The following is a 23,186-nucleotide window of genomic DNA, read 5'->3' on the forward strand; positions in this document are numbered from 1 at the left end:
GCATTTTTTACCTGTCTCCTTGAACTGAGGCATTTTGCTGATGACCTCCAAGAAGGACTTCAGGGCACTTTGGACCTGGAAACGGAAGCACAGTTTCTTAAAAGCTGACCCACAAACTCTTCTCATCCATTCGAAGGGCGCAGGTTGTTGAGATGGAACCGTTGTAAGGCACAACATCCAGATGGTCCACCATGCTTTCGGGACCAATGTGGCCTACTGACATATTTATGTGATGACAGGTCATCCTCGACTTACGGCCACAACTGAGACCAGAATTGATGTTGCTAAGAGGGGAAAAAAATGTTGTGAGTTGTGCATCCTTTGTGTTACATCCTTTCTTGCCACCGTTGTTAAGTGAATCGCTGTGGTGAAGTTAGGTTGCTAAGGGAATCGGGCTTTCCCCGTTGACTGGGCTTGTCTGACGGTCACAAAAGGAGATCACGGGACCCCGGGATGCTGCAGCCGTCATAACTGAGAGTCAGTTGCCAAGCATCCGAGTTTTGATCGTCTGATCCCGGGGATGTTGCAACAGTCGTAAGCGTGAAACATGGTCCTAAGTCATTTTTTTTCAGTGCCGTTGTAACTTTGAGTGGTCACTAAATGAAGGGTTGTAAGTCAAGGACTAACCATACTTTTTTTATACAGTATATCTCCCTACTCAGCCCACAACTCAGAGTAGCAGATATTATCAATACAGGTAAGTCCTTGAGTTACGAACGTAAAGGAGTCGGCCCATCGCGGTCATAACTCGTGATGGTTACCGATCTGTTGTAAACCCCTGTGGCCAAGCCAATTGTACAGGCCCTTTTTGCAGAGGTCATAAAGTGAACATCAGGGTTATTAAATAAACCAATGGTTTGCTATGGAGATTAGATAACCTCATCAGTGCTGGAAAGGAAGTAAGTTTGTCCTCCGTTTAAGTGCAGCCGTTTGCCCTGTCCGTGTTAGCTCCTTGACGATGGAATGACGTAATGAGGGATCTAGTTAATGAGGGAATTTTAGCTGTGGAGTCCTTCGTGATCTCTGAGCTTGGTGGCTTTCTGGCAGACGTTTCATGACCCAGCTAGGTAACATCATCAGTGCTAGAAGGAAGGGAGGTTTATGGAGAAGAGGACTGTGGGGTCCTTGGTGCTCTCTGAGCTTAGTGGTTTTCTTGCAGACGTCTTATGACCCAGCTAGGTAACATCATCAGTGCTAGAAGGCGAAGGGGTTTGCAGAGAGAGAGAGAGAGAGAGAGAGAGAGAGAGAGGAGGAGGAGGAGGAGGAGGAGGAGGAGGAGGAGGAGGAGGAGGAGGAGGAGGAGGAGGAGGAGGAGGAGGAGGAGGAGGAGGAGGAGGAGGAGGAGGAGGAGGAGGACTGAGGAGTCCTTGGTACTCTCTGAGCTTGGCTGTTTTCTTGCAGACGTTTCATGACAGAACTAGGTAACATCATCAGTGCCAGAAGGGGAAGGGGTTTGCAGAGAGAGGAGGAGGGGAAGGAAGAGGAAGAGCAGGAGGAGGAGAAGAGGAGGAGGAGGAAGAGGGGGAGGGGGACTGTGGGGTCCTTCGTGATCTCTGAACTGGGTTTTCCTGCAGACATTGCATGACCCAGCTAGGTAACATCATCAGTGTTAGAAGGGAGTGGAAGAGGAGGAGGGGGCAGGAGGAGTAGGAGGAGGACTATGTGGTCCTTGGTGCTCTCTGAGCTGGGTGGTTTTCCTGCAGACCTTTCATGACCCAGCTAGGTAACATCATCAGTGCTAGAAGGAAGTAGGGCTTGCTCGCCATTTATGTCCTCTCAGTGTTCCTGCCTTGATTCGGCTGTTGTTTATTGTTTGTCTGCGTTGGTCGTTGTATGTTTCGTGATTCTTGGTCTAGTATTGATCTTGGGGTTACTTTCTGGGTGTCCATTGTTGGCATGGAGGTCTTCCATCCTTCCTCTTTCCTTTTTGGAGTTTTGATGTCCTCTTTTGAATGGTGTGTAGATGTCATTTACCTTCAGGTGCCTGTTGATGGCTGGAGTGTTTGAGGGCCCGGAATTCTCTGGCATTTTCGGCCTCGGCTTGGTCTAAGGACGTTCCTGGTTTGATCATTTTCCAATTCAAACCATGGTGAACTTAAGGAATTTTTCCTAATTGATCAGGCTTCACTGCTGTGTGTTCACAATATTTATTGATTTTGAGCCCTTTTCTTCATAAACCAAGAAAAGTTAGTACACAAGTGACTTCATTTTATACCGTTTCTCAGAAGGGATTTCCCCGCGTTCTGCTTCATGCTTCAGAACTAGAGGTGGGATTCAGCCAGTTCGGACCGGTTCTACAGTGCCAGAACTTGGAACTTGCTACAACTTGGAGTCGTTGGGAGAACCGGCCAATCTGACCTCTGACTGGCCCCGCCAACCCCATCTCTTCTCAGCCTCCCATTGAGTCCCAGCTGATCGGCTGGGTCTCCTTTGGTTGCCCTGCATAGGAGAACGGAACTGGAAAGCAGGTTAGTGGGGTGGAGAGGGAAGGGGGATTTTGCAGTATATCCTTCCCCTGCCACACCCACCTCTGACACGCCCACCAAGCCACACCACGGCCACCAAGCCACACTCATAGCTGATCGGCTGGGCCTTCTTGCGTTCCCTGCATAGGAGAATGGAGCTGAAAGCAGGTTAGTGGGATGGGGAGGGAAGGGGATTTTGCAGTATATCCTTCCCTGCCACTCCCACCAAGCCACGCCCACCAAGCCACGCCCACAGAACCAGTAGTAAAAAAACGGAATCCCACCACTGTTCAGAATGCCTTCCTTCCTTCTCTGACACCCCCTCCCAGTTAGTGACCGACTCAGGACCGTTTTTCACACTTACGACTGTTGCAGCGTCCCCATTGGTGACATGTCCAAATCTCAGACGCTTGGCAACTAACTCATATTTATGATGGTCTCAGTGTCCCCGGGGGTCACGCGATCCCCTTTTGTGACCTTCAGACGAGCAAAGTCCACGGGGCAGCCGGATTCACTTAACAACCGTGTCACTAACTTAACCAGGACAGCGATTCACTTCGCCACGGGAAGAAAGGCCGTAAAAGGGGACCGAACTCGCTTAACCAATGTCTCGCTTAGCAACGAAAATGTTGGACTCCACTGGGGTCGTAAGTCGAGGACTAGCGGTACGAAGCGGCGGGAGAGTGAGCGGAAGCTGCATCTGCGCATGTGCGGGATCTGGATTGTGCCCAAAGGCATCTCCCTCCTCCCCCCACTAGCCCCTGTCTGCCGAAGACAGTTTTCCTTCTGAAATTGGTCCCCGGTGCCAAGAAAGGTTGGGGGATCCCTGTGTTATAGGACAACTCGGTGTGGGTGTGGGGGTGTCCAAATGAACCACTTTTGATCAGGGGTGGGATTCAAATTTTTTTACTACCGGTTCTGTGGGCGTGGCTTGGTGGGGGTAGCTTGGTGGGCGTGGCAGGGGAAGGATATACTGCAAAATCCCCCTCCCCTCCCCACCCCAGGAACCTGCTTTCCAGCTCCGTTCTCCTGGGCAGGGCAACCAAAGCAGACCCAGCCGATCAGCTATGGGCGTGGCTTGGTGGGCGTGGTGTGGCTTGGTGAGTGTGGCCTGTGGGTGTGGCAGGGGAAGGATATACTGCAAAAAATCTCCCTTCCCACCTGACTAACCTGCTTTCCAGCTCCGTTCTCCTGGGCAGGGCAACCAAAGCAGACCCAGCCGATCAGCTGGGACTTGATAGGAGGCGGAGAAAAGATGGAGTTGGTGCCGCCAGTCAGAGGTGAGATTCTCTGAACCACTCAAGATGTCTGGTCCCGGTTCTCCAGAACTAGTCAGAACCGGCTGAATGCCACCTCTGGTTTGAGGTATACATGTACAGTACAAATAAGAAACCGATCCTATATAAAGAGACAGGTAGGACGGATCAGGTGTTGAGACAAAAAATGTGCTTCAACTCCCTTTGAAAAGAAAAAAGCTGGCTAGCTGTTAAGAGTGAATATTCCTCCCTCTCTTTCTTCCTTCCCTTCCCTTCCTTCCTTCTTTCCTTCCTTCCTTTTTTCCTTCCCTCCCTCCTTTTCTTCCTTCCTCCCTCCCTCCCTCCTTTCCTTCCTTCTTTCCTTCCTTCCTCCCTCCCTCCCTCCTTCCTTCCTTCCTTCTTTTTCCTTCCTTCCTTCCTTCCTTCCTTCCTTCCTTCCTTCTTTCCTTCCTTCCTCCCTCCCTCCCTCCCTCCCTTCTTTCCTTCCTTCTTTCCTTCCTGCCTCCTTTCCTTCCTTCCTTCCTTCCTTCCTTCCTTCTTTCTTCCTCCCTCCCTCCCTCCCTCCCTTCCTTCTTTCCTTCCTTCCTTCCTTCTTTCCTTCCTTCCTCCCTCCCTCCCTTCCTTCCTTCCTTCCTTCCTTCCTTCCTTCCTCCCTCCCTCCCTCCCTTCCTTCCTTCTTTCCTTCCTTCCTTCCTCCCTCCCTCCCTCCCCTCTCTTTCCTTCCTTCCTTTCCTTCCTTCCTTCCTTCCTTCTTTCCTTCCTTCCTTCCTTTCCTTCCTCCCTCCCTTCCTTCCTTCCTTCCTTCCTTCCTTCCTTCCTTCCTTCCTTCCTTCCTTCCTTCCTTCCTTCCTTCCCTCCCTCCCTCCCTCCCTTCCTTCCTTCCTTCCTTCCTTTCCTTCCTCCTCCTTCCCTCCTTCCTCCCTTCCTCCTTCCTTCCTTCCTTCCTCCCTCCCTCCCTCCCTCCCTTCCTTCCTTCCTTCCTTCCTTCCTTCCTCCCTCCCTCCCTCCCTCCCTTCCCTCCCCCTTCCTTTCTTCCAGCCTAGCCTCTGCTTTGCATGCGGAAGTTCCCAGATGGGGTGTCCAGGATGGCCTGTCCGCCACTCCATCCCATGCCATTGGCCCTTCCAGTTGGCCCTTAAAAGTGGGAGTCAGTTTCTTTGGGGATGGTGGTGGTATTGAGCATGAAGAAACGTTGGAGTAGCGGGGGGAGGAAGAAAGATAAAAATGAAGAGGAGGAGGAGGAGGAGGAGGAAGAGGAGGAGGTGGTGAAAGGGAAGGAAAACGAGGACCAAAGAGAAAGAGGAGAAGGGAGAAGGAAAAGAGGATAAAAGAAAAAGATTAAAATGAGGAGGAGGAGGAAAAAGAGAAAGAGAAGAAAAGAAAAGAGAAGGAGGCAAAGACGGAGATAAAAAAGAAGAGGAGGAGGAAGAAAAAGAGGAACAGAAAGAGAAGGAGAAGGAGAAGAAAGATAAAAAGGAAGAGGAGGAGGAAGAAAAAGAGGAACAGAAAGAGAAAGAGAAGGAGAAGGAGAAGAAAGATAAAAAGGAAGAGGAGGAGGAGACAGAGTAAGAGGAGAAAGAAAGGAGAAAGAGAAGGAGAAGAAGGAGAGGAGAAAGAAAGACAAAATAGAAGAGGAGGAGGAGGAGAAGAATGTTCTGAGTAAACAATCAGACAAACAAACAAACAATAAACAATAGCATGCTCAAGGAACCACCAAGAAAAAAATTATACTCCCACACTGATAAGAGAACCAACCTCCTTCCTTCCAGCACTGATAATGTTACCTAGTCAGCTAATGAAACGTATGCAAGTAAGCCACCAACCTCTGGCCGCTTACTATTCCTACTCTGCTATTCTGTTATTTATTTAGCTCCAAGGACCCTATAGTACAGTTGCACCCTGGGTTCAAATATCCTCTTCTATTGGTACTACACATTACAGGTAGTCCTCAACTTACAACAACAGTTCACTTAGTGGCCGTTGGAAGCCACTGAAAAAAAGGGACTTATGACCCTTTTTGATAGTTGCAACCATTGCAGCATCTGTCCTCTTGGTCACATGATCAAAATTCGGCCCCTTGGCAAACAGCTCATATTTATGACAGGCACAGGGCCCGGGGTGTGTGTGTGTGTCACGTGATTCCCCCCTTTTGCGACCTTCTGACAATGTCAGTGGGGAAATTATTACATTCCCTTAATAATCCTGCTACTAATTGAAGAACTCCAGCGATTCGCTTAACGACAGTGGCGAGGAAGGTCGTAAAATGGGGCAAAAACGCACTTAACAACGGTCTCATTCAGCAACCTAAATTTTGGGGCTCTTTTGTGGCCCTCAGGCAAGGATTTACCTGTAGTAAGTTGTGTGAACCAGGATAATTCAGGTTTGGGGGCACAAATTGTTGGGTACTGAACCCGGGAACCGGGCACGCAAAGCAGAGGTCTGACCATCCAGCTCAATCTCCCCATAGATACTTCCTCTAGTTATAGGGCCGAAGGGGGTCTTCAAACTTGACGGCTTTAAGACTTGCGGACTTCAACTCCCAGAATTCCTCCCTCAGTCATGTTAGCTCAGGAATTCTGGGAGTTGAAGTCCACAAGACTTGAAGCTGCCAAGTTTGAAGACCCTTGCTTTAAGAGGGGAGGGCTTCCACACCCAGAATCCCCCAGCCAGCATGCTTTAAGAGGAGGACTTCCACTCCCAGAATCCCTCAGGCAGCATGCTTTAAGAGGGGAGGACTTCCACTCCCAGAATCCCTCAGGCAGCATGCTTTAAGAGGGGAGGACTTCCACTCCCAGAATCCCCCAGCCAGCCTGCTTTAAGAGGGGAGGACTTCCACTCCCAGAATCCCCCAGCCAGCCTGCTTTAAGAGGGGAGGACTTCCACTCCCAGAATCCCCCAGCCAGAAGGCTTTAAGAGGGAGGACTTCCACTCCCAGAATCCCCCAGCCAGCCTGCTTTAAGAGGGGAGGACTTCCACTCCCAGAATCCCCCAGCCAGCATGCTTTAAGAGGGGAGGACTTCCACTCCCAGAATCCTCGGGCAGCATGCTTTAAGAGGAACAGACCTCTCAATTCCCAGAATCCCTCAGCCAGCCTGCTTTAAGAGGGGAGGACTTCCACTCCCAGAATCCCCCAGCCAGCATGCTTTAAGAGGGGAGGACTTCCACTCCCAGAATCCCCCAGCCAGCATGCTTTAAGAGGGGTGGACTTCCACTCCCAGAATCCCTCGGGCAGCATGCTTTAAGAGGAACAGACCTCTCAATTCCCAGAATCCCTCAGCTAGCATGCTTTAAGGCAGGGGTCTTCAAACTGAACAGCTTGAAGACTTGTGGACTTCAGTTCCCAGAATTCCTCCTCTAGTCACACTAGCTCAGGAATTCTGGGAGTTGAAGTCCCCAAGTCTTAAACTTGCCAAGTTGGAAGACCCTCGGTGTAGGGTCTGCAAACGTGGTGACTACGAGTTGTGGACTTCCAGCTCCCAGAATTCCTCTGGCTGAGGAATTCTGGGAGCTGAAGGCTGCAACTCGTAAAGTCACCATGGTTGAAGGCTCTTGCTAATGGGATCCGGAGAGGCTTCCAATCCTGTTTTTGTGGAATGACTCCCCAGGAGAAACCAGAGCAGACCAGCGGCTGGCCTTCTCCTCTGGCTTGGGTTCCCATATCCTACTCGTTGAACGAAAGCTCTCGAGATGCTTTCAAACAAAGATCTGCCTAGCCAAAAGGTGGGTGGGAGGAGAGGAAGGAGAATGCCAGCCTTCTGTTACTTCTCAGGAGCGAGATGCACGGGGTAGGCCTTTGCCAGCCGGCTGGGTGGCCCCGATTCATTCTCCCCAGTTACCAGCGCCAGCGGGAGCTGTCCGGTGGCATCCAGGGTCCATTCGTGGAACTGCACCGCTAAGGCCTGCTCGCGCAGTTGGTTGACCTGAGCCTTGATGTTCTCCACGTCCTCCCTGTGACGGCGTTTTTCTTCCACCAAGTTCTTCATCTGAGCCAGCCTGGAGGGCACAAGAGGGGACAGGGTTAAGTCAGAAGAAGTCAAATCACAGGAAAATGACAGAGTCGGAAGGGGCCTCGGAGGTCATCTAGTCCAGGGGTCGCCAACCGGTGGGCCGGGGACCACTGGTGGTCCATGAGAAAATGTTGGTGGTCTGCAGAGAAATGTCCCCACCCCACCCAAAGCAATTAATCCAGACTGAGGGGGAAAACAAGGCTGCACCACCCATTTGGCACGCGGGAACACAAGGCTTACGCCGCTTGCATTGCGAACAACACGAGGTAGTGAGGGGAGGGGGGAAAGGGCGGAGGCGGGAGCTTGCCCCATTCACCCCCGCACCTGGCCTGGCCACCGGGCTGCTTCTTTCTACTTTTGGCTGCAGGCAAGGAAAGTAGCCAAAGTCTTTCTTTCTCTCCCCAAACTCCACCAGAAATGAGTCTTTGGGACCCTGCAAGGCCTCCTGCTCCAAGAGGCTGCGCCGGCAAAGACTCATTTCTGGCGGAGTTTGGGGCAGAGAAAGAAAGACTTCTGCGGCTTCTGCTGCTTTCCTTGCATGAAGCCAAAAGTCTCTCTCTCTGTCTCTCCCCTGAGAACGGAGTTGGAGACGGTATCCTGCGATCCCAAATAAAGAACGATCGATCGGTAGAAAATGGGGTGGGGGATTTTCCTGCAGACTTTTTTTGGGGGGGGATTTTCCCAGGGTCTCTGGTCCGCGGGATTTAAAATGATGAGTTTGGTGGTCCCTGAGGTCCAAAAGCTTGGCGACCCCTGGACTAGTCCAACCACCTATTCAAGCAACCCGATACCATCGTGGACAAATGGTTGCCCAGTTTCTCCTTCAAAACCTCCGGTGACGGAGAACCCACAACTTCTAAAGACAAGCCGTTCCAGTGGTTAATTGTCCTCACCGTCAGGAAATTCCTCCTTAATTCCAGATTCTTTCTCTCCTTAATTGGTTTCCATCAGTGGTCGTATTCTACCGGTTCGGCCCGGTTCGACTGAACTGGTTCGCTCCGACAATCAGCCGTTGGGCCCTTTTGTCCACCCCCTCGGCTGTATACGGGCCTTGATTTCCTGCTTTTCAACCTCAGCTGTTTCGCACACAGGGCTTGCAGCAGAAGGTGAGTTTGCAAATGCTGCGCACGCGCAAAGTGCGCTTTTGAGGTGTGTGCAAAGCGTGCGCGCGCGCAAAGCACGCGCTCACACCGAATGGGTAGGAAAACTTTTGGAAACCCACCACTGATTTCCATCCTTTGCTTCTCCTCCAGCCTTCGGGTGTGCTTTGGAGAACAGCTTGACTCCCTCTTCTTTGGGGGCAGCCCCTGAGATATTGGGACATGGCTATCCTGTCTCCCCCAGTCCTTCTTTTTTTATCCCCCAATTCCTGCAACTGTTTCTTGTATATTTTAGTCTTCAGTCACCCAATCACCTTGGTTGCCCTTCTCTGCACTCTTTCTAAGAGAGTCTGAACATGCTTCTTTTATACTGTGATGGCAGGCAGGTGGCCACTCCCTAGATCCTGACTGGGGACTGGGTGGATTTTCTCATGCAGAAAACCACCAAGCTCAGAGAAGACCGCCAAGGACCCTACAGTCCTCCTCCTCCTCCTCCCGCTCCTCTTCCTTCTCCTCCATTCTAGCACTAATGATGTTGCCTAGTTGGGTCATGAAATGTCTGCAAGAAATCCATCAAGCGCATTGAGCACCAAGGACCCTACACAGTCCTCCCTCCTCCTCTTCCTCCTCCTCCTCCTCCTCCTCCATTCTAGCACTAATGATGTTGCCTAGTTGGGTCATGAAATGTCTGCAAGAAAACAAACAAGTTAGAGAGCACCAAGGACCCTACAGTCCTCCTCCTCCTCCTCCTCCTCCCTCCTCCCTCCTCCTCCTCCTCCTCCTCCTCCCTCCTCCTCCTCCTCCTCCTCCTCCTCCTCCTCCTCCTCCATTCTAGCACTAATGATGTTGCCTAGTTGGGTCATGAAATGTCTGCAAGTAATCCATGAAGCACATTGAGCACCAAGGACCTACTGTTGTCCTCCTCCTCCTCCTCCTCCTCCTCCTCCTCCTCCTCCTCCTCCTCCTCCTCCTCCTCCTCCTCCTCCTCCTCCTCCTCCTCCCCACAAACCCACTCCTTTCCAGCACGGACCATGTTCTCGAGTTGGGTCACGAAACACCTGCCAGAAATCCACCCAGCTCGGAGAGCAACAAGGACCCCCACCCTTCAACCCCGAGCTACTAGTCGTCTCTCCTAGAAGCAGGCTCGCCTTCCCGTTTGAACCGGGGGGCTTCCCCTCCCGGTGGACCTACTCACTTGTGCATCGTCGTGTCGGGCACGCGCGCCTTCAGCTGGTCCGCGATGGCCTTCAGCCCTCGTACGTAGGGGTTGGGCTGGGCGGTCAGGTCGTAGGCCGGGTTGTGCCTCATCAGGTATTCACCCAGGAAGATCATCGGGTGAAACGGGCAGCGCTCGGACTCCTTCGGCTCCAGGGCCTCCTTCCGTTCGGCCACCTTGAGCAGCTTCTCCACGGCGGGCACCAAGGTGGGCAGGAGCTTATCGAGAAGGTACGCCCGGGTCTCCAGCGTCATGGACTCGGTGTTGAACCAGTCCTGGGACAGGCTGTCGGGCGGCTCTTCCTTCTCCATCTTCTTCTGCTGGAGCGTTTCCTTGTGCAGCTTCTCCATCTTGATGCCCTGCAGGTGCAGAGCGCGCGGCTGGACGTGCTCGTGGAAAATGAACTTCCACTGGGCGTCCACCGCTGGAGTCAGGGAGCGGAGGGTCACCCTCGAGTTTGGCTTGCCGGCTCCCACGGGTGGCTCATTGCCATTGTTGAATTCGGGACCGTTTTCCTGGTCTGGGTCTGCGGCCATGATTGGGTCTCTGTGAGGGAAGAGGAAGAGGAAGGATTAGCTGATTGACAGACATGAATGACACAGCTGTCAAAAAACGCCAATGCAACCCTAAGTTGCATTAACGGAGGGATGCAATCAAGATCAAGGGAGGTACTAATACCATTCTATAAAGCCTTAGTAAGACCGTACCTAGAGTACTGCATCCAGTTTTGGTCACCACACTATAAAAAAGATGTTGAGACTCTGGAAAGAGGGCAGAGAAGAGCAACCAGGATGATGAGGGGTCTGGAGGCTAAAATATAGGAAGAAAATGGTTGCAGGAACTGGGCCTGGCTAGTCTGTCTATTTATATCTATCTATCATCTGTGTCTCTGTCTGTCTGTCTGTCTGTCTGTCTGTCTGTCTATCTATCTATCTATCTATCTATCTATCTCTGTGTCTCTATCTATTTATCCATCTACATCATCTCTGTCTGTCTGTCTGTCTGTCTGTCTGTGTCTGTCTATCTATCTATCTATCTATCTATCTATCTATCTATCTATCTATCTATCTATCTCTGTGTCTCTATCTATTTATCCATCTACATCATCTCTGTCTGTCTGTCTGTCTGTCTGTCTGTCTGTGTCTGTCTGTCTGTCTGTCTGTCTATCTATCTATCTATCTATCTATCTATCTATCTATCTATCTATCTATCTATCTATCCTTAGTAAGGCCACACCTAGAGTCCTGCATCCAGTTTTGGCCACCACATTATAAAAAAAAGATGTTGAGACTCTAGAAAAAGTGCAGAGAAGAGCAACCAGGATGATGAGGGGACTGGAGACTAAAACATATGAAGAACAGTTGCAGGAACTGGGCCTGGCTAGTCCAGGGAAGAGAAGGACCAGGGGAGACAGGAGAGCATCTTCCAGTATTTGAGGGGCTGTCCCAGAGAGGAGGAAGGGGTCAAGCTATTCTCCAAGGAACAACGGATGGAGACTGAACAAGGAGAGATTTAACCTGGAAATAAGGAAAAAGATTCTGACAGTGGGAACAACCAACCAATGGAACAGAAATTTCCTCATTACTCCATTCCTAAGACCCTCACCCCACTCCTAAGAGGTCTGTAGGGGGCGTGCATAAGCGCACCATCGTGCCTACCGTCCTTGTCCTATTGTCCCCATTTATTCGTACCTATTTCCTGTATTCTTACTCATGTTTATACTTATACCTATTATCTTGTAAGGATTGACAAATCAAATAAATCAAATAAAAATAAATAAATAAAGTTGTGGGAGTGCCATCACTTGAGACTTTCAAGAAGAGACTGGACTGCTATCTGTCAGGAATGGTGCAGAGTCTTGAGTGGGACCCATGTCACCCCTGGTCCTTCTCTTCATCAGACTAAAAAGGTAAAGATTCAGTGCCAGAAAAACAAACACAGGTGGCTGATGCTTCATTTAACATCTCTATAAACGTAATAAGTAGATTTTTACAAACCAGCTGTAGATTTCTCCAACATGGAGCAAACTCAAGACGGAAACATGTTGCAAGTAACTTCAGAGCAGAGCTCCAGCCTTCAGCAAGCAAGCGAGCTAGTTTCTCTTCTGCTTTAGTTCAGCAGGCAAGCAAGAGGAGAGAAGCGGTTTCATTTTCAATACACAGACTCAGAGCTCAACACAGCTGCAGAGTTGCAGAGCTTAATATCGAGCCACGCCTAGGCGACTTCTAGTTTCAGTTTCCAAACAGTTCTCACTGGCTGACTTAGTTGCTATGACTATTCATCGGCTGATCTCGTTACCATGCTCTATGCCGGTTCATGAATATACTCTGACAGGTTCCACTTGGACATGTGTGCTATAGGAGGTGGTACTCATCTCTGTTACAAAGCCAAAGAGCCAGCGCTGTCCAAAGACGTCTCCGTGGTCATGTGGCTAGCAGGACTAAACGCCGAAGAAGGCGCGCGGAACACTGTTCCCTTCCCGCCACTTGCATTTCTACTTGCATCTTTACATGCTTTCGAACTACTAGGTTGGCAGAAGCTGGGACAAGCAACGGGAGCTCACTCCATGACGCAGCGCTGGGGATTCGAACCACCGAACTGCCGACCTAACTGATCATCAGCATCTGAGCCACTGAGCCACCAATTCCGGTAACCATTCCTCATGTATTTTAGCCTCCAGACCCCACTCCCCTTTTAATCCTCTTGGTTGCTCTTCTCTGCAAAAAATAAATAAATTTTTTTTTTAAAATATTGTGGCGACAGCTATTCGAAGTAAAAACTGCCAAAACACTTCAAGGAGATATTTACGCGAGCGAGATTTGAACAGCTTGACCCAATGGTCCAAGATGGGAGACTCCATTCTATACCCTACAACGGACGTCTCTGCATTTGCGTAGCGCAGAGGTGGTGGACCTGGCTCACATCCTATATGACTGTTGTCTGTGTAAGAAGGCGAGAGACAGGTACCTTGGTCTCTATACCAAACGAATGACCCATTGGGACCCCGCTGTCAAAACGGCTTAGCTTAGGTGCGTTCACAATCTGAAAATAACATTTAACATAGCACAGGTACTTAAGCCAAATAATTCGGTTGAGATTGGCGTAGGCGGGACCGATTGGGGTAGATTGCAGGGGTGACCCCAAAATGTAATGTTATCATATTTTTATCTATATCTCAAAGGATTGTATTTTATTCCATTTTCATCTTAGATTGTACTTTATTCCAATTTCCTTTTAAATTGTATTTTATTCTAATTTCCTTTTAAATCGTATTTTATTCCAATTTCCTTTTAAATCGTATTTTATTCCAATTTCCTTTTAAATCGTATTTTATTCCAATTTCCTTTTAAATCATATCTTATGCCCAATTCCATTTTAAATTGCTCTTATCAAATTTCAGGAATACTTTGTTCCTGGGACTCTGCGCTTTGATATGGCTCAAGGGCCAATCAATCCATCAATCAATCAATCTTGTGGCAACCAAAACTGGCAGCAATATTCGAAGGGTGCCCTTACCAAGGCCTTATAAATGGGGAGTCGCACTTCACAGATGCTGCCTGAGCATCTGTCCATGACCACCTTCCACGTGCGAAACGCATCTGAACCCTTTCAGCGAAATCTCAGCACCTTTCAAGTCGTCTTCCCAGGGCCCCGTGCTAAAAAAAACGCCATGTAGTTAGGGTGCCTTACCTGTGTCGGGACAGGTATCGGAAAATGCGTGAGAATTTATGACGGGGCTGTCTAATTTTAGCTGCCCGCAATCTTGCACGGATCTTCCAGCCCTCCCTTCTGCAGGATCCGGCAGCGTAAATGTTTGTGGTTGCTAAGTGACAGTTGGTAGAGAGTTGGGGGGTGTTTATCCATCTTCTCGGGCAGCTGGGAATGGCGAGCGAGCCAACGTTCTCATCGTGGTTTCATCTCGGGCTTGTGAAGAACCAGGAAAGAACGAGAGGGGCGGGTAGGCGGGTGAGAGGAAAGCCCAACCTTTCGTGGGGAGAGGGTCCTGGATCTTCTGGAGCAGGGGTGTCAAGCTCCATTGGATTGGGGGCCATAGGAGGGTTGTGTTTGAGCTTGGAGGGAGGGAAGGAGGGAGGGAGGAGGCATGGCCCTGGTGGGCGTGACATGGGATTTGTGACGGGGACACCTGGGGTGGCCAAGGGCTAGGGAGGACTTCCCTGAGAGACCCTCCCTCATTCTCATTATAATGTCCTTCCTTCCTTCCTTCCTTCCTTCCTTCCTTCCTTCCTTCCTTCCTTCCTTCCTTCCTTCCTTCCTTCCTTCCTTCCTTCCTTCCTTCCTTCCTTCCTTCCTTCCTTCCCTTCCCTTCCTTCCTTCTTTCCTTCCTTTTTTCCCTTTCCCATCTTTCTCCCTTCCACCCTCCCTTTCTCCCACCCACTACTTCCTTCCTTCCTTCCTCCCTCTTTTCCTTTTCCCATCTTCCTCCCTCCTTCTCCTTCCTTCCACCCTCCCTCCCTCCTTTCCTTTCTCTCTCCCTCTCCTTCCTTCCTTCCACCCTCTCTTCTTTTCCTTTCCTTTCTCTCTCCCTCTCCTTCCTCCCTCCCTTCCTCCCCTTTTGCTTCCTCCCCATCTTCCACCCTCCCTCCCTCCTTTCCTTTCTCTCTCTCCCACTCCTTCCTTCCTTCCCCTCTCTTCTTTTCCTTCCTTTTCTCTCTCCCTCCCTCTCCTTCCTTCCACCCTCCCTCCCTCCTTTCCTTTTTCTCTCTCCCTTTCCTTTATGTGTAAATGAGAGGTTCACTTTCATCAACTCTGCAGTGCTGACTTCCACAGGAAATGTGTCTATGGGTGTATGTGTAAATTTCTCTGTGTGTAAATTTCTCTGTGTGTAAATTTCTCTGTAAATTTGAGGTTCACTTCCACGGTGGTGCAGTGGTTAGAGTGCGGTACTGCCGGCTACTTCTGCTGCCTGCTGGCTGCCTGCAATTTGGCAGTTCAAATCCCCCCAGGCTGCAGGTTGACTCAGCCTTCCATCCTTCTGAGGTGGGTCAAATGGGGACTCAGATGGTTGGGGGCAAGAGGCTGACTCTGTAAACTGCTTAGAGAGGGCTGTAAAGCACTATAAAGCAGCATATAAGTCTAAGAGCTATTGCTATTGCTATCTAGGGGTTGTAAGTCTTTGACAGAAGCCATGATGATGACATGGTGCTGTTAGGTATAACATTGATACCAAATATAGTTTGGGTGAATAAATATATAAAACTTAGATATCATGGTTTAAGTGCTTATCACTTTAAGCACAATGCTGCAGGCAATTAGCCGATTAAGGAGTGCGGTTAGAAGTTACAATATAAGGAAGCACCAGAAGCTGGAAAGCTTACTGCGACTAACTGTGTCTTACTGCGACTAATTGTGAGTGCCTGTGACTGAACTGTTCTTGTTTGCTACTGTTTGCTGATTTACTGCGTAATTCTACTGTTATACTGTTTGAACTTCTTGCTGAATATCCAGCGTTTGTTCCTCTGGAGAGAGGCACCGGAGGAGGAGAAGATATCTTTATCGGCTGATAAAGATATTGCAAGGACTCTTAACTTGGACTATACTAGTGAGTCTTACTGGATGGAAATACTGTGAATGACTTAATGGACTGAATGACAATGCTTTAAACTCTAAATGGATTAAAAACTATTTAAACTACAAACAGTGTTTGTGTTCAGTGTGTGTATACTCTGGGGCCCTTCCAATTCTCGTTTGGCTGCCTGGTTTGACTACTGCTGCAATACTCTGCTAGGGGTTAATCCCCAAACACTAACATTGGTTATGGGCCCAGCAGCATAGTCTAACTAACCAGGATATAGCAGAGAGAGTTGGTGTGAGTTGCACATTACTGTAAAAACAAACTGTTTTAATTAGTTTAAAATAGTCAAAATATCTGAAGAGTAATGGCACAAGTAAATTTGTCACAACTGTCCATGATATCCAGGCTGGATGGAACAAACTATGTTTCATGGTCAATGAAATGTAGTTTACTTCTATGTAAAGAAGGTTTGTGGGACATTATAGCAAACCCACCAGATGTGAGTAGATGGGATCCTGCTGATGATGATGATAACGAAAAGTTACAAGACTTTAAACTGAAGAATGAGCAGGCTTTATGCATCATAGGACTGACTCTCTGTGATCAGCAGCTTGTCCATATTCGTGGAGAAGAAAATGCTGCAAACTGCTGGGAGAACCTCAGGAAGATTTATGTTCGGGACAGTGTAGGAGCACATATAAATCTTACACGGAAGCTTTTTCGAACGCATCTTCAGAGGAATGGAGATATGTTAGTTCATTTAAACTGTATGAAGAGCATTTTTCAAGATTTGCAAGAAAAAGAGCTTATATTTAATGAACTGCAACAAGTCTACATAATATTATCTTCATTAGATCAAAGCTATGATGACTATGTGACTTCGTTGGAAGTATTGCCTAAGGATAGCCTCTCATTAACCGAGATTACAGGCAGGCTACTAGAAGAAGCCAGAAGAAGGCGTGAGCGTGACGAGCTGAGAGAAGATAAGAAAGAAGAGAAATTATCTTCAAAGCTTAAAAGAAACCAGCTTAGTAAAGTAAAGCACCCGGAAGAAGAGAATTTATCTTCAACAGCATACACAATTAAAAAGTGTTTTAATTGTGGAGGCAGAGGACATTTGGCAAGATTCTGCAAAAAGAGAAAAAGCCAGAATGTAAAAAAGCCAAAGAAAGCATTTGAACTAGCCATGTTTAGCAACTCTGATGTGAAGAATGATATATGGGTGGTTGACAGTGGCGCATCCCACTGCATCACAAGAGATAAGACAAAATTTATAAAAATGTCTAAAAGCTCTCAACATATATCTCTTGCAAACGGCTGGAATCTTAACGCGAAAGGTGAAGGTCTTGCACATTGTCCGTGCATAAACCAGGATATAAAAATGTTGTATGTACCGCAACTAAAGTTTAATTTGCTTTCAGTAAGGGTATTAGATAAATTAGGTTATGTAATTACTTTTAAAGATAATAATTGCATAATTGAAAAAGATAACAAAAGGGTAACTGCAGCTTTAAATGGAACATTATATGTCTTAGATAATAGTAAGAAAGGGGAGGCTCAAACTGTATTTAATAATATAAAACCTCATGATGAATGTATCCATTTATTGCATAGGCGTTTGGGGCATGTAAATTTTAAAATGCTAAAACGTACAGTTGAGTTATCTGAAGGAATAAGGTTAAAACCTTGTGATAAATATTTGCGTTGTAATGTTTGCTGTGAAGATAAGAGCAAAGTATTGCCTGCAAATAGGCTAAATGGTTTCAAAACAAAAGAACCTTTAGAAGTAGTATTTGCAGACATCATAGGTCCAAAGAAACCCAGTATGGGGGGTGCTAGATATATACTGAGCATTATGGACCATTATTCTAGATATGGGTTTTGCTATTTAATGAAAAGCAAAACTGAAACATATCAACATTTTTTCAATTGGCTTAAGTTTGCTGAAAGAAAGTCTAAACGACAACTGATAACCCTGGTGACAGATAATGGTATGGAATTTGTTATTAATAAATTCCAGAACAGACTTAAGATAGCTGGAATAGAGCATAAGAAGTCTGCTCCATACAGGCCAGAACATAACGCTTTTATTGAAAGAAGAGGCAAAACACTACAGGCAATGGTTAGAACAATGTTAAATGATTCTGGGTTACCTGATTCTTTGTGGGGGGAGGCTACAATGTGTGCTAATAACATATTGAACAACGTTGTTAATACAACAACAGGTGAAATACCATTTACCAGGTGGCATGGCAGGAAACCTGACCTAAGTTACCTGCACACATTTGGTGCACCAGCATGGGTGCATATTCCTGCACAACTCAGAAAAAAAGGGCAACATAGAGCTAAAAGATTTTTCTTCGTTGGTTATCAGGCAAACCATAGGGCATATAGATTTTGGGAGAAAGGCACATCTAAAGTGTTATGTAGTGCTAGTGCCCAATTTCTAGAACATGAAGGATGGGAGAAATTAGAACAGGATGCCAATAAAGATGTAATTATTGAATCCTATAGAAATCCCATTAGTTATCCCTGTAACTTTAAAAATAAAGTAAAGAGACAAATACAGGATGAAATAGTGCCCATAAAGGAAGAAACAGATTCAATAGCTGAACAGGATGAGGAAGATGAACAGGTAGTAGTTCAACAAAGTCCTCCTGTAAGCCCTGTAATTCCCAGAAGAACTACACGTGTATCTAGACCGCCTGATAGGTACCAGGCTAACACAGTGTGCCAGATTAATCAAGTTCCTAATTCTGTAGAAGAAATTAAAAAGTATCCTACTAAGGAAAAAGAAAGATGGTATGCAGCAATGAATAAGGAACTGAATTCATTAAGAGATATGAAGGTGTATGAGAATGCCAAATTACCTGTAGGTAAGAAGTCCATTGGCTGCAAATGGATTTTTAAGGTAAAAATAGATAAAGATGGTAATTTAATCCATAAGGCAAGGTTAGTAGCCCAAGGTTTTAGGCAGAATGCCAATGACTACGATGAGGTGTTTGCACCTAGTCTTAAGGCAGCAACCTTGAGGGCAGCTTTAGTGTGGGCAGCTAGTAAAAACTATATAGTTAACCATCTAGATGTGGAAACTGCTTACTTGCACGCCCCATTAAAACATACTATTTACATGAAAAAACCTGTTGGTATTAAAAGTGAAAATAAGGATAATAATGATTGTTGGTTGTTAAAGAAAAGCCTCTATGGTCTTAAACAATCAGGCTATGAATGGAACCAGTATATTGTAAAGGAACTAAACAATATAGGATTTAAAGCTGGTTTAGCCGATCCATGTTTGTTTAAGAGGGAGACAAATGGGAAAGTATCATTATTATTACTATTCACAGATGACATTGCATTGATTACTGAAACTAATGATGAAGCAAATAAAATAATAGCATCATTAGGAAAGAGAATAAAGATCAAGCAATTAGGGGAGATAAAGAAGTATCTCGGTTTAAATATAAAGAAAACACGGAAAGGTTTTAAGATATCTCAGGAAGATAAGATAAGCAAATTGCTAAAAGATTACAAGATGGAGCTTTGTAAGCCAGCTGAGACTCCAATGAGTCAGGAGTTTAGCAACACTGATGAACAAAGCCCGGAGTTTGATAAGGTGATTTATCAATCTTTAATTGGTAGTTTGAGTTATATAAGTAATTGGTCTAGACCAGATATTTCGTACTGCGTGAATCAGTTGGCTAGATTCAATTCTGCACCATGTGAAAGACACTGGATTGCAGCTAAGAGGATATTAAGATATCTTAAAAAGACAATGAATTATTCATTGTATTTAGAACCAAAGGGTGATTTAATTCTGAGTGCTTATGCAGATGCTAGCTTTGCATCAGAAAGAGACACTAGAAAGTCGACTTCAGGAACAGCCATAATGCTGGGTAAGACATTAATAGGCTGGAAGTCAATAAGACAACAGCATATAAGTTTGTCTACTATGGAGGCAGAATTCTCCTGTTTATCATTGTTATGTACAGAATTAATAATGTATAAACAAATGTTAATTGATATAGGTATAACTGTAGATTATCCTATAATTATACATGAAGATAATCAGGCAGCAATTCAAATGGCCACAAATATTGGAATAAAAACAAGGAGCAAGCATACAGATCTAAGATACCTAAACGTGAGACAATCTGTAAGAAGTAAGATGATTCAGCTAGAGTACTGTATGTCGGAGGACAATTTAGCTGATAATTTTACTAAAGCCCAAGGTGCCACTAAGCACCAGGAGAGTTGTGAAAAATATGGGGTTAGATTGTAAAGGTATTATATATTTATTTCACCCAAAAGGGGAGTATGTTAGGTATAACATTGATACCAAATATAGTTTGGGTGAATAAATATATAAAACTTAGATATCATGGTTTAAGTGCTTATCACTTTAAGCACAATGCTGCAGGCAATTAGCCGATTAAGGGTGCGGTTAGAAGTTACAATATAAGGAAGCACCAGAAGCTGGAAAGCTTACTGCGACTAACTGTGTCTTACTGCGACTAATTGTGAGTGCCTGTGACTGAACTGTTCTTGTTTGCTACTGTTTGCTGATTTACTGCGTAATTCTACTGTTATACTGTTTGAACTTCTTGCTGAATATCCAGCGTTTGTTCCTCTGGAGAGAGGCACCGGAGGAGGAGAAGATATCTTTATCGGCTGATAAAGATATTGCAAGGACTCTTAACTTGGACTATACTAGTGAGTCTTACTGGATGGAAATACTGTGAATGACTTAATGGACTGAATGACAATGCTTTAAACTCTAAATGGATTAAAAACTATTTAAACTACAAACAGTGTTTGTGTTCAGTGTGTGTATACTCTGGGGCCCTTCCACTCTCGTTTGGCTGCCTGGTTTGACTACTGCTGCAATACTCTGCTAGGGGTTAATCCCCAAACACTAACAGGTGCTCATCATGACTTCTATCCAATCTTTGTAAACCAAGGTCAGTTGTGTAGCGTGAGCCAGCAATGGGCATCATTATACAGTTCTACAGAGGAATGATGGAGTCTGTCATCTGCACCTCTATAACTGTCTGGTTTGGTTCTGCATCCCAACAGGACAAACACAGACTCCAGAGAGGAATTAGGACTGCAGAAAAAACAATTAGTACCAACCTGCCTTCCATGGAGGATCTGTATCCTGCACGAGTCAAAAAGAGGGCTGTGAAAATATCTACACACCCCTCACACATCCCGGACATAAATTGTTTCAACTCCTACCCTCAAAGCGACGGTATAGAGCCCTGCACACCAGAACAACTACACACAAGGACAGTTTTTCCCCAAACGCCATCACTCTGCTAAACAACTAATTCCCTCCACACTGTCCAACTATTTACAAAGTCTGCACTACTATCACTATTAATCTTCTCATCACTCCTTATCGCCCATCCCCTCCCACTTGTGACTGTATGACTGTAACTTTGTTGCTCGTATCCTTACGATTTATATGGACTGCTTCCTGGTATGATTTAATTCCCTATTTGTACCCTGTGACTATCATTAAATGTTGCACCTGATGATTCTTGACTCTAGACGAATATATTTTTTTCTTTTATGTGCACTGAGAGCATTTGCACCAAAGACAAATTCCTTGTATGTCCAATCATACTTGGCCAATAAAGAATTCTATTCTATTCTATTCTATTCTATTCTATTCTATTCTATTCTATTCTATTCTATTCTATTCTATTCTTCTACTCTACTCTACTCTACTCTACTCTACTCTACTCTATTCTATTCTCTATCCTGTTCCACCCCATTCTATTTAAATTCTATTCCTACATCCTTCTATTCTATTCTATTGTACCCTATGACTATCATTAAGTGTTGTACCTGATGATTCTTGACTTTTGACAAATGTGTCTTTTCTTTTATGTACACTGAGAGCATTTGCACCAAAGACAAATTCCTTGTGCGTCCAACCACACTTGGCCAATAAAGAATTCATTCATTCCTTAATTCACTCTTTAGCATATTTCACATCAATCGTGTTCAGGATCACGTGAAGCATTAGTACCGCTTTATAAGGCCTTGGTAAAGCCACACTTAGAATAGTGCATCCAGTTCTGGTCACCACAATGCAAAATAATAACAATAAAATGTTGAGACTCTGAAAAAAGCACAGGGAAGAGCAGCAAATTATGATCAGGGGCTTGGAGGCTAAAACATATGAAGAAAGGTTGCTGTAATTACTGGTCCAGTCAAGAGAAAAGAAGAATTAGGGATGACATGATAACAGTAGTCCAGTATTTGAGGGGCTGCCCCAAAGAAGATGGGGTCCACCTATTCTCCAAAGACCCTTGAAGGCAGGCCAAGAAACAATGGTTGGAAACTCATCCAGGAGAGAAGCAACCTGGAATTAAGGAGAAACTCCCTAACAGTGAAGACAATTAACCAGTGGAACTGCTGGCCACCAGAAGTTGTGGGTGCTCCATCACTGGAGGTTTTCAAGAAGAGACTGGGCAAATATCTGTCTGGAATGGTACAGGGTGTCCAGCTTGAGCAGGGGGATGGACTAGAAGACCTCTAAGGTCTCTTCCAATTCTATTATTCTGTTTAGTTGTGGGTGCTCCATCCCTGGAGGTTTTCAAAGATTGGACAGGGGATTGGACAGACGACCTCAAAGATCCCATCCAACTGTTTATTCTGTAATTCTTTAATTGCATCCTGAGGTTTATTTATTTATTTATTTATTTATTTATTTATTTATTTATTTGATTTGCCAATTGTTTACAAGATAATAAGTATAAGTGTATACATAGTTGTGAATACATGAAATGGGTACATATAAGAAAAATAAAAGAAGAATAAGAGAAACAATAGGACAGGGAGGGTAGGCACGTTGGTGCGCTTATGCACGCCCCCTACAGACCTCTTAGGAAAGGGGTGAGGTCAATAGTAGACAGTCTAAGGTTAAAGTTTTTGGGGTTTGGGGAAGAGACTACAGAGTCGGGTAGAGTATTCCAGACATTGACCACTCTATTGCTGAAGTCGTATTTCCTGCAATCAAGTTTGGTGCGGTTTACTTTGAGTTTGTATCTATTGTGTGCTCTTGTGTTGTTATGGTTGAAGCTGAAGAATTCATTGACAGGTAGGACATTGCAATGTATGATTTTATATACCATGCTTAAGTCAGACCGAAGACGGCGTAATTCAAGGTTTTCTAGTTCTAGAATTTCAAGTCTGGTGGCATAAGGTATTCTACAGCGAGTAGAGGAGTGGAGAACTCTTCTTGTGAAATATTTCTGGACTTTCTCAATTGTGCTAATATCAGATACGTAATGAGGATTCCAGACTGATGAACTGTATTCGAGTATTGGTCTAGCAAATGTTTTGTATGCTCTGGTTAGTAGTGTGATATTGCCAGAGAAAAAGCTACGTAGGATTAGGTTTACAACTCTTAATGCCTTTTTGGCTATGTAGTTGCAGTGGGCTCTAGCACTTAGATCATTAGAGGTGAGTATTCCCAGGTCCTTTACAGAGCTTGGGTCATCATGGGTTACAGGCATCATCTGTGGCTGGTGGTTTTTCTTTGAAATCAGAACCACTTTTCAGGTATTCAGGTATAAAATGTAACAAGGAAAGATCA

At 45.9% G+C, this 23,186-nt stretch overlaps 1 protein-coding gene across 1 annotated transcript in view; it reads right to left on the reverse strand.

The window, feature by feature from the left end:
* EFCAB5 (EF-hand calcium binding domain 5) overlaps window positions 1-13,843 on the reverse strand; it is a 68,679-nt gene extending 54,836 nt beyond the window's left edge. The window contains 4 exon segments of the mRNA XM_087952838.1: window positions 12-75; window positions 7,558-7,714; window positions 10,024-10,590; window positions 13,735-13,843. Coding sequence (XP_087808964.1) covers window positions 12-75; window positions 7,558-7,714; window positions 10,024-10,580 — 778 coding nt within the window. The 5' untranslated portion in view covers window positions 10,581-10,590; window positions 13,735-13,843.
* Window positions 13,844-23,186: the final 9,343 nt, after the last annotated feature.

The sequence above is a fragment of the Notechis scutatus genome, chromosome 1 (genome assembly GCF_049901735.1).
Source record: "Notechis scutatus isolate UNSWTSFEM ecotype Mainland chromosome 1, rNotScu1.2, whole genome shotgun sequence".
Taxonomy (NCBI): Eukaryota; Metazoa; Chordata; class Lepidosauria; order Squamata; family Elapidae; genus Notechis; species Notechis scutatus.